At 39.1% G+C, this 12,089-nt stretch overlaps 1 protein-coding gene across 9 annotated transcripts in view; it reads left to right on the top strand.

The window, feature by feature from the left end:
- SDCCAG8 (serologically defined colon cancer antigen 8) overlaps positions 1-12,089 on the top strand; it is a 253,354-nt gene that overhangs the window by 28,473 nt on the left and 212,792 nt on the right. For all 9 annotated transcript variants that reach the window (XR_004058745.1, XR_004058746.1, XR_004058747.1 and 6 more), the window contains exon 6: positions 4,698-4,826. Coding sequence is in view for 6 of the 9 variants with exons in the window: in XM_030935740.1 (XP_030791600.1) it covers positions 4,698-4,826 (129 nt within the window). In the remaining 3 variants the exon portion in view is untranslated. The remainder of the gene's footprint in view (positions 1-4,697; positions 4,827-12,089) is intronic.

Here is a 12,089-nt window from a genome sequence, read left to right on the forward strand (position 1 = left end):
TATATGTTAGAGTCTGCTATTGAGAAGTATAGGAGTGTATTAACTCTGATAAACGAAATGGGCTAATTAGTATTTCAGTTTAATTCTCTGCAATTGCATTTAAGTTTGTGATCAATTCTTTTCTCCTCACTATATAACTGTTTCCTGAAGATTTATATAATTATTAATGGTAAACATTCCATCTTAGTTGCTTATTATTTTAATGTCAATTTGAAGAAGATATCACCATATATAAAATACTTAGAAGTAGCTGATTTTAAAAATATTCATTTGCTTTTCTTCCAAATATGTAGTCACTTAGCAAGCAGTGATTCAATTATTCATAGTCTTCAGTATTTATATAATGGCCAAGAAGTGGAAGAAAGGGAAGTGAAGTGAGAAAGGAAATTAGGCAGACGAGTGAATCAGAGGGCAAGAGAAATGAGTAATGCAAAAGGGGAAGGAAATGATGGTAAGAGCACACATGCCATGCAGCATGAGCAAAGAAAATGTGCTAAACAAAGCTACAGTCAGAATCATAGGAAGCTTCCATAAGGTTTTAGAGAGGTTTTGTCGTTTTTTTAAACATTCATGTGAGCTAAATGTAATGCAGATATTGAAATGATTACTGCAGATATGCCGGATGACCTTGATATCTATTTTAATGTTAGTCTCCTGTTATTTGTTGTTGTTGAATTGTTACCCCCACATTTGACCTGTGTAAGTGAATTGAAACATTTCAAGGCCAGATACAGCATCTTATGCATGTAATTTCAGCAGTTTGGAAGGATGATCATGTGAGTGGATGGATCACTTGAGCCCAAGAGTTCCAGACCAGTCTGGGCAACATAGTGAGACTCCATCTCTCTAAAAATAAAAAATAAAAAAATTAGCCGAGCATGCTGGTGCACACTTGTGGTTCCAGCTACTTTGGAGACTGAGGTCAAAGGATCCCAGGAGGTCAAGGCTGCAGTGAGCCCTGATCACGCCACTGCACTCCAGCCTGGGCAACAGTGAGTGAGACCTTGCCTCAATAAAAACAAGACGAACAAAAAACAAGACATTTCAGCAACACGTGCATTATGCTGTGGCAGAAGTTATAACATGGATAAAAGTGTTTAGGATATCTTAAATATAAAAAAAAGTCAAGAAATACTTTCTTTTAGGGGGATGGGGTTTTTGTAATGAGTCAATTAAAATATTGATGCTAAATCTTCCTTGCTGTATTGAAATTTGCTGATTTCAGCATAGATTTTCAGTGTTTCATAATGCCTTTTAAAAAAGATAATTGAAACATTTATATGGTGTATTAGTCAGGGTTCTCTGAAAGGGCAGAACTAATAGGATAGATATGTATAAAGGGGAGTTTACTAAGTAGTATTAACTCACACAATCACAAAGGCCCACAATAGGCCGTCTGCAAGCTGAGGAGCAAGGGAAGCCAGTCCGAGTCTCAAAGCTGAAGAACCTGGGGTCTGATGTACAAGGACAGGAAGCATCCAGCACGGGAGAAAGATGTGGGCTGGGAGGCTAGGCCAGTCCAGCCTTTTCCCGTTTTTCTGCCTGCTTTATATTTGCTGGCAGCTGATTAGATGGTGCTCACCCAGATTAAGGGTGGGTCTGCCTTCCCCAGCCCACTGACTCAAATGTTAATCTCCTTTGGCAGCACCCTCACAGACACACCCAGTATCTATCCTTTGCATCCTTCAATCCAACTAAGTTGACAGTCAGTATTAACCATCACATGCAGTGATAACTAACGTTTATTGTTGACTACGTAGTTATAATGTGCCAGGCACTACATCAAACACTTTATTTACATTATATTACTTCAGATTTGCAATAGCCACACAAGGCGGGTGTTATTATCTCTGTTTTCAGAGGAATAAATTAAGGTACACAACTGTTAAGTAACCTAAGTAATTGGCCTAATGTCACAGAGCTAGATAATGGCAAAGCAGGGACTCAAACCCAGGACTGTCTAAATCTCTAAATACACCCAGTAGAGCCTTAAATTATACGGGTTTTCTGTGTAAATTAGGAAGAGCTCGTCGACAGTGAACCAAACCATCTTTGTTTGCAGAGGATAGAAGTTTTCCCTGGCAGAAAAGAGAAGAACCTCCTTTTTATTGTCTCCTGCTTGTAGCCCTGGACCTGGATGGTAGCCTGCAAGACTTTCAACTTTTGGTCTAGTTTTTGACCTGGAAGTTAAAGAAGCAAGCCAATCAAAGTATATTTCATTGCTGTCCTGATTTTTCATCACTTTTCCTTCTCATAAAATATTTCCTCATGGAAAGCTTTTCTCTAGAGTTCACAAAATCACAATAATACAAAAACATGTTATTTATTTGACATTTTGTCATGTGTCCTCCTTTAAAGATCTAGAATTTTTTTTTAAGGAGAAAATTTCTGGGCCAATTTTTTTTCATGTTTGTTTTCATCCCCTCTCTTACCACCACCCCCCACCCCGCCCAGTTAAGAAATCAAAGGTCCTGAATGATCTTCAGGGATTTAACGTACTTAGATTTAAAAAAAAAAAATCTTAGTTAAGTAGCATTCAAGTTTTTTAAAGCTATCTGTGAAAGAACAAAATATCCATTAGACTAGCACTTCTTTCCCAAGAATGATAATATTTTATATCGTAAGTCAGCGATCTGTGGTCTCCATGCTTCCTCCAATTTCTCCGTAGAACATTAGTACCACCCTCCTTCATTGATCTCAAAAACAACTTTAAATGCAATAATATCTTAGGGGATTTGGCCCTACCTGGAGGATCTAGTGCAGACTCATTCCATGGTGTGGTATACTCTCAAGTCCCTTACTTGATTCTTCGTCTTCTGACATTCATCACCTTATATTTTGACCTCTAGTAATGTTGAATTGTCTAAGACCCCCCTGCAGGCACCATGCTATTCTATACCCCGTGACATTTGTCATGAGGTTCTCTCTTCTTAGAATGCCCTTTCCATCTAGCTTACCCTTACTCATCCTTCAAGGTATCACACCAGTGTCAATTTTTTTCTAGAAAACCTTCCTCGGATTTCTGGGTGCCCTTAGTATCCCTCCTGTGTTTTGGCAGAGGTCCCTGTGCACACCTTTAGCCTAGCACTCACATTATTACATCGAAAGGACCTGCCTAGCTGTGTGTCTCCCTTATTAGACTATAAACTCCTTGGAGCTTAGATTGATGTTGCTCATTTTTGTCCTCCAAGCTCTTAGCACAGTGTCTGAACACCATAGGTGTTACACAAATGTTTGCACTAAACTGAACTTCCAGAAGAATATGAAATAGAATTCAGAGTACTACTTTAGGTGAATGTAGTTTACCACGTTTTAGCATGATGTGACACTGCAGTATAGTTCAGTGTTTGGGGACCTGTCCTCTCTCGTGACTACTACCATATCCTCCATATCCTTTGGCCCTTAGCAAGTGTTCAATAATTATTTGTTGGATTTAATTAATGTAAGTATTTTAATCCTTCTTGTGCACATAAATTCCCCAGATCGTTGGGCTGCTTACTACATTGAATGTTGAGAGGGTGACAGAGGTTGCAACTAGTACACTAAATTCAACTCAGGCATGTTTGGTTTGTTTGATAAATTTTGAGCCAGTATTTAATAATGTTTCATATGAAGGACCAGATATCTGGTAATACGAATTTTCACTCCCACATGGCAGTGATTGACTGGAATTGAGTAGCGGCTGCTTCCTTGGGATAGTACACATTTCTGTGGTTTGTCAGAGTGCCTGCTCTTCTTCCTTTCTGAATCCCTGGCATGCAGGCTGCATGTCAACTCTGTTTATCACCGCACATGCACTGTTTCTTTTTACTCAAGATAAATATTTATCTGGAAAGGCATAAGATCATAATAATATAGGACATTAAAGGGAAAAAACTGTTTCTTTTTCTCATAATGCTTCTGACACCAAATGTTTGGGACTGTTGTCTCCTACATCTGGCCATTCTCCATTTCTCTGTAGATACCAACTAGGTGTCCAGTGATTCAATTCAATTCTGACACTCACTACACAGTTAGTATCAGACCCACAGGTAAAGGGCTCAGTCCCACATGACTACCTGCTACTTTAGATACCAACTGCAAATAGTAGGTCTCTTGGTTATCCACAATTCTGTCTGATTTGTTTGTAAATCGGGGGTTCCTACAATAATTTGTGATAATTTGCTATAATGGCTCGCAAAATTCAGGGAAACACTCTGCTTGCTGTTACTGGTCTATTATTATATAAAGGATATAAGTGAACAGCCAATTGAAGAGGCACACAGGGCAAGGTCCAGGCTGGTCCCAAGAAGAAGAGCTTCTGTCTGTGGAGTTTGGGTACGCCACCCTCTTGGCATGTGGATGCATTCGCAAATGCAGAAATTCTCTGAACTTCATCATATAGGATTTTTATGGAGGTTTTATTACATAGGCATAATTGGTTAAATCATTGGCTGTTGGTGATTAAGTCGATCTCCAGTCCTTTCCCCCCTTGAGGTGGGAGAGTGGGGCGACAAGTTCTAGTCTTCTAATCATGGACTTCAGCCACCAGTCATCTTATTAGCATACAGAAAGATACTCATCACCATGGAGATCCTGTAGTGTAGAAGCGTATGCTTTTTCTTTTCATCATAGGTAAGAATTGGTATTCTATTGGTAAGTATGCATGTTTATTTAAAGTTGAATTCAGTTGCAATCACTGGCACATTTTGTTTTAGGGAAACATGCAGAATTCTTGGATTACAACAGGTGAAGATTCTGGGGTGGGTGAAACTGCCAAAAGACCATTTTCCCATGACAATGCAGATACTGGCAAAGCTGCATCTGCTGGTGAGCAGCTAGAACTGGTGAGTATTTGGGTGCTTTTCTCTTATACATCTTTTTTCTTTTTCTCTTTTGTCCTTTTTTTTATTCTGGTAAAATATATATAACAATATTTACCATTATAACCATTTTAAGTGTACAGTTTGTCTGCAATAACTACGTTCATAATGTTAATCATAACATTATCCATTTTCAGAAGTTTTTGATCATCTCAAACAAAAACTCTGTGCCTATTAAACAATATCTCCATTCCCTTACCTGCCAACCCCTGGTAACCTCTATTCAACTTTCTGTCTTTATAAATTTGCCTATTTCAGATACCTGACATAAGTGGAATTAAACAATACTTGTCTTTTTGTGTCTGGCTTATTTCCCTTAGCATAATATTTTCAAGGTTCTTTTTGTTGTAGCATGTGTCAAAATTTCTTTTCAAGACTGAATAATATTCCATTGTATGTATATTACCAAACTTTATCCATTCATCTATTGACTGACATTGGGATTGTTTCTATCTTTTGACTGTTATGAATATTTCTGCTGTGAACGAGTATCTGTTTGAGACCTTGTTTCAATTATTTTAAGTATATACCCAGAAATAGACTTATTGGGTCAAATGGTTATTCATTCTTTTTTCTTTCTGCTCCTCAGACTTGATCATTTTAATTGTCATTTCCTAAAGTTCACCGATTCTTTTTTCTGCCTACTCAAATCTGCTCTTTAACACCTTTAGTAAATTTTTTATTTCAGTTATTATACTTCTTAGCTCCAGAATTTGTTTGGTTTCTTTTTATAATGTGTTTTCCTGATTTTCTTTAGTTGTTTGTCCATGTTTGTCTCTTGGCTTTTTGAGTGTATTTAAGACAGTCATTTAAAAGTCTTTCCCAGTAAGTCTGATGTCTGTGGTTTCTCACGCGTAGTTTCTGTCAGCTTATCCCATTCCTTTGAGTGAGCATGTTTTCTTGTTTCCTTGTATTCCTTGTTATTTTGTTGTTGAACATTGAGCATTTCACTATCATGTGATTACTCTGGAAATCTTTAACTCCTTCTTTCCTAGGATTTGCTGTCTTATTTTACTATTGAAGGCTGTTGTAGTCCTTTTGTTTTGAGACTTTTTCAAACGATTTTTGTGAAGACTATTCCATGTCATGTGTGATTATTAAAGTCTGCATTCTATTAGCTCATGTTCAGCTAATGTTTGACAGAGATTTCCTTGAATTCCTGGAGCTGAAAACAAATACCCCCCACTGCCCTCCAAAGGTGGAGGCGAGGGGGAGAGAGAGAGAGAGAGAGAACAGCCCACCTCTCCCAGTGTTTTCAGATTGGCTCTGTGCTGGGACATTCGTTTCCCATTTAACCAGGCTTGCTCTGAGCCTAGGGATCAGCCATAGGTGAAAGCTTACGCTCTTCTCACATTGTTTCCGAGTGTGTATCTTTCCTAGACATACTGTGACTTTCTAAATTCCCCTGTACACACAGCTGCTTTTGAATGTCCTGATTTCCCAAAGTGTCAAAAACAATTCTATTTTAAGACCAAATAATACTTTTCAATCCTTTGATGTATTTAACATAACTTTATTCTTCTTTTGGTAACCTGAAGTTTTCTTTGCATTAAATGTGACATGTCAGAGTTGATCAACAATGATGAAAGTGTGAGATTAACACTGTAAATGGAATGTTCCAGGGGAAGATACAGTGAATCATAGTTCAGGTTCTCGTTATCATCCACAGATGTTATTAGTTTTCTAAAGGTTCTTTCTGTCCAGTCGCCCTCCCCTGTCTTAGTCCCTAATCCAAGCTTCGTTCTACTTGGGAAATAGTACGCTTCTTCAAAAAAGAAAATTGGAAAGACTAAGTAAATTATATCTTTTTTTCCTTCTCTGAGTAATTTACAGTAGCTATTTAATACCTGTAGGATAAAGACCAATGTCTCAAGTCATCCACAATTTCTGTCAAACTAACGTTCGAGACTGGTTTCACACTCTTCTCCTGTCTTTTGTTTTTTGTTTCTTTTTGAGACGGAGTCTTGCTCTGTCACCCAGGCTGGAGTGCAGTGGTGCCATCTCAGCTCACCACAACCTCCGCCTCCCGGGTTCAAGCAATTCTTGTGCCTTAGCCTCCAAAGTAGCTGGGAGTACAGGCGTGCACCACCATGCCTGGCTAATTTTTGTATTTTTAGGAAAGAGGCAGGGTTTCAATATGTTGGTCAGGCTGGTCTTGAACTCCTGACCTCGTAATCCACCCACCTCGACCTCCCAAAGTGCTGGGATTACAGGCGTGAGCCACTGCGCCCAGCCTCACTCTTCTCCTGTTACAAATCTTATCTGTAGGCATGCAGACCACTCTCCAGTTGCTACTTCATAAATTTATAATCCACTTTCATTTCTCTTTGAAGAACTGGCTTTGGTTTATGCAGCCCTCCCTCCCCAAAATGTTCCCTTCTTACTCTCTACCTATTGAAATGTTTCCAGTCTTCAGGGTGTAGTTGAAATGCCCTCCCACATTCTGCTTTCCCGAATAGCGTGTCTTCTCTCTTCCCTTTTCTGCATTAGAATTCCTTTCTCTTTTATGCCTCCCCCAGCACTGTGTTTACGATTGTTGGAGACTCACCTATTTTCTCTGTTTGTGACAAAGGTCAATTTCTGCATTTGTGTGCTCTACATCACAGATGTTTTTCACTTTTTTCAAGGGTTTCATCCTTGCACTTTTCTTTCTCTTGTATCTTTTCCCTCTCAATGGTTTATTCTTTTTATTTAATTTAGTTTTTTGAGACGGGGTCTAGCTCTGTCACCCAGGCTGGAGTGCAGTGGTGCAATCTCAGCTCACTGCAACCTCAGTCTCCTGGGTTCAAGCAATTCTCCTGCCTCAGCCACCAGAGTAGCTGAGACTACAGTCATGCGCTACCACACCTGGCTAATTTTTGTATTTTTGGTAGAGATGAGGTTTCGCCATGCTGCCCAATCTAGTCTCTAACTCCTGGCCTCAAGTGATCCACCGTCCCCAGCCTTGCAAACTGCTGGGATTGCAGGTATGAGCCACCACGCCCGGCCAATGGTTTATTCTTAGCAGAGTACGTTCTTTAATAGCTCTCATAAAGCAAACAAACCCAAAATATATTCTCCTGACCCTATATTCACTTCCAACTATCACCTTTCATCTTTGTTCTCCTTTTCATATCAAAATGTTTCCAAGCAGTTGTCTATGTTTATGTCTCCACTTCTTTCCCTCCCATTCTTGTTTCAGTATGCTTCAGTTGAGTTTCGCCCCCCATAGTCCACCCCAACTGCTCTTCTTCCAGCTATCAGTTCTCATTGCTGTAAACCTTGTAGCCGCTTTGTATAACGTGGACATTGGTTGACTATACCCTCCTTCTTTATATTTTCTAATGATACAGTTTAACATAACATTTAGTAAAGTACACAAAACAAAAATTGACAGCTCAATGATTTATCTGTAAATGAACACCTATGTAATTATCACCACTTTATGCTTCCTGCTGGTTACTGCCCCTTTGTGCCTTTAAAGCTAATCACCATCCTGAATTTTCTGAAAAATACCCAAGTATGCATCCTTAAACATTCTGCGTTCTCTTTTTTCAATGTTATATAAGTCGAATTGTAGAGTATGTATTCTTTTGTATCTGGCGTCTTCTGTCCACCATTATATTTGTTAGATTCATCCATGTTGTCACATTGGCTGAAGTTTGTTCATTTTCTTTGGTGGGTCTGCTATATGAACATATGACTTTATCCATCCACTGTCAGGGAACGTTTGTGTTGTTTCCGGTTTGCAGCTATTGTGAGCAGTGTCGCTATGAACATTCTTTCATCTACTGGTGTGTATTGCACAAATTTAGGCTGCATATGTATGTTGGAGTGGAATTTTTGGTCTCAGGATATGTCTGTGTTCAACTTTAGTAGGTAATGACAACCTTCCAAGGGGGTTTTATCAGTTTACATTTCTCCCAGTAGTATATGAGTGACACGTTTGCTCCATGTCCTTACCGACCACATAGTATTGTCGATTTTTCTGGTGAGCTTATAGTGCTGTCTTGTGATTTTCATTTGCTTTCCCCTAACTACTAGTGTGATTCGCATCGTTTCCTACATTTATTGTCCATTTGATGCCTCTTTTGTGAGCCACCTATTCAGATATCCTTCTTACTATTTTTATTGAGGTATGTATCTGACATATTTATTTAGGGAGTTCTTTATATATTCTGGATGCAAGCCCTTTGTCAGTATATGTATTATAAATATATATTCCCACTCTGTGGCTTCGCTTGTAACTCTCTTGATAGTTTGCATGTTGCTTGCTTTGATGGCTAGAACTTCAGTTTGTTTTCCTTGATTATGTAGTTGTTTCCTATGTCCTTTTAAAAAGTTTTTTTTTCCAACCACAGTCATGAAGATATTCTCCTACATAATCTGGAAATTATAGTTTCTTTTTTTTTTTTTTTAAGACAGAGTCTCACTCTGTTGCCCAGGCTGGAGTGCAGTGGTGTGATTTCGGCTCACTGCAACCTCCACCTCCCTGGTTCAGGCAATTCCTCTGTCTTAGCCTCCCGAGTAGCTGTCATTACAGGCACATGCCACCAAGCCCAGCTAATGTTTTTGTATTTTTAGTAGAGATGGAGTTTCACCATGTTGGCCAGACTGGTCTCGAACTCCTGACCTTAGGCAATCCACCTGCCTCGGCCTCCCAAAGTGCTGGGATTACAGGCATGAGCCACCGTACCCTCCCCTGCCTTTTTTTTTTTTTTTTTTTGAGATGAAGTTTTGCTCTTTTTGCCCAGGCTGGAGTGCAATGGCACGATCTCAGCTCACTGCAACCTCCGCCTCCCGTATTCAAACGATTTTCCTGCCTCAGCGTCTCATGTAGCTGGGATTACAGGCACATGCCACCATGCCCAGCTAACTTTGTATTTTTAGTGGAGACGGGCTTTCACCATGTTGGCCGGGCTGATCTTGAACTCCTGACCTCAAGTGATCCACCCTCCTCGGCCTCCCATAGTGCTGGGATTACAGTTGTGAGCTACTGCTCCTGGCCTATGGTTCCACATTTTGCATTTAGATCTGCAACCTACCTGGAATTTATTTTTGTATATGGAGTCATAGTTTGTTCTTTTCCTTTATACATCCAAGTGCCATTTCTTGGAAAGGTAGTCCTTTGCCTTTACGATAGTACCTTTCTCATAAATAAGTTGTCCATATATATTTGGGTCTGTTACTGGACTGTGTTTTAGTTCATTGTACTAATACTATACTATCTTGATTGTTAGCCTGATATCTGGCAGACCAAGTCTTCCAACATTGTTCTTTATCCTTTGGCCTTTAGCATTTCCAAATACAGTTCAGAATTGTGAAGTTCCAAAAGTCAGTTTGGGATTTTGATTGAGATGACTTTAAATTATAAATTATAGGTCATTTGAGAACTAACGTTTTATGATATTATCTAATCCTTGTAAACTGCTATCACTCCACTTATTTGAGTCATCTTTAATTTTTGTCAATAACCTTTCATAGTCTTCTCTGAGTAAAGGTTTCATACATCTTTAATTAGAATTACTCCTTTTTATTTTGTATGCTATCATAAATGATACATATTTTCCAAATTTTTATTTTCTAACCCCTCATTGCCAGTATAGAGAAAAACACATGAGTTTTATATTTTGATTGAATGTCACTTTCTTTTGATTAGTGTTAGCGTGGTATATCTTTTCCCTCCTTTCACTTTTAACCTATTTGTATCGTTTTATTTGAAGTGGGTTTTTATAGAAAGCATATAGTTGGGTTTTGACTTTTTATCCAATCTGACAATATTTGCTTTTTTTTTTTTTTCTGAGGCAGAATTTCACTTTTGTTGCCCAGGCTGGAGTGCAGCGGCACAATCTTGGCTCACTGCAGCCTCTGCCTCCCGGGTTCAAGCGATTCTCCTGTCTCAGCCTCCCAGTTAGCTGGAATTACAGGCACATGCCACCATGCTTGGCTAATTTTTGTATTTTTAGTAGAGAGGGTTTCATCATATTGGTCAGGCTGGTCTCAAACTCCTAACCTCAGGTGATCCACCTGCCTTGGCCTCCCACAGTGCTGGGACTACAGGTGTGAGCCACCATGCCTGGCCATATTTGCTTTTTAATTTGGGTATCTAGACCACTGACATTTATTGTGATTATGTATACAACTCAGTTTAAATACACCATCTTGCTATTTGGCTGCTTCTTTACCCATCTCTTATTTATTCCTCTTTACCTCTTTTTCTGTCTTCTTTGAATTATTATTATTATTATTATTTGAGACGGAGTCTCACTCAGGCTGGGGTGCAATGGCATGGTCTTGGCTCATAGCAACCTCTGCCTCCCAGGTTCAAGCAATTCTCCTGTCTTAGCCTCCTGAGTAGCTGGGACTACAGGCGCTTGCCACCACACCCAGCTAATTTTTGTGTTTTTAAGTAGAGACGGGGTTTCACTATGTTGGCCAGGCTGGTCTTGAACTCCTGACCTCGTGATCCACCCATCTTGGCCTGCCAAAGTGCTGGGATTACAGGCGTGAGCCACTGTGCCCGGCCATGAATTAATCATTTTTTATGATTCCCTTTTGCTTTCTTTTTTGTTGTTGGTCTGAAAAAAATCTTTAGTACCAGTATTTACTTGATTGCTCACTTCAGAAACCCAGGATTGTTTTTAGTGTATTTTTCTGCCCTATATCTATTCTGTCATAAAATTCTGTCAGTTTTTCTCTTAAATATCTCTGTACTAAATCCTTTCTTTTTAATTCCTAGTGCTTGATTGCTTTTGTTCATGTGCTTATCTCTTACCTATGTATTTGTAATTACTGGTTTCCCTTTCTTCACACTTCAATTATGATTTAAGACTCAATTCTTATAAAAAGATTTCAGTGGCCCTCCAGTATTTCTTCTAGGGGGAAAGTACAGGAGACATGTGTACCAAATAAAAGTCTTGGTATTTTTATTCTTCTTGTGGTCCACCTTTACCTACTTTACCCATCTCCAACCACCCCTCCACCTCGCATTTTACATTCTAGTGATACTGATCTACTTACTGTTCAAATATATAGCATGGTTTCTTCAGCCTCTGTGCCTTCTGCTCTACTGGAAATTATCCTTCAAGTCTTAACATTTCCTCTGTGAGGCCTTCTTTACTTCTCTTTGGCTAAATTAGGAGTTCCTGCCTCTCTAAATTTTTCAATTTCCATATACTTCACTAGAGCAATCTATGAACAGTTGACCCTTGAATAATATGGGTTTGTATTGTGTGGGTTCACTTATAT

Source organism: Rhinopithecus roxellana, chromosome 8 (genome assembly GCF_007565055.1).
Source record: "Rhinopithecus roxellana isolate Shanxi Qingling chromosome 8, ASM756505v1, whole genome shotgun sequence".
NCBI classification, from domain to species: Eukaryota; Metazoa; Chordata; class Mammalia; order Primates; family Cercopithecidae; genus Rhinopithecus; species Rhinopithecus roxellana.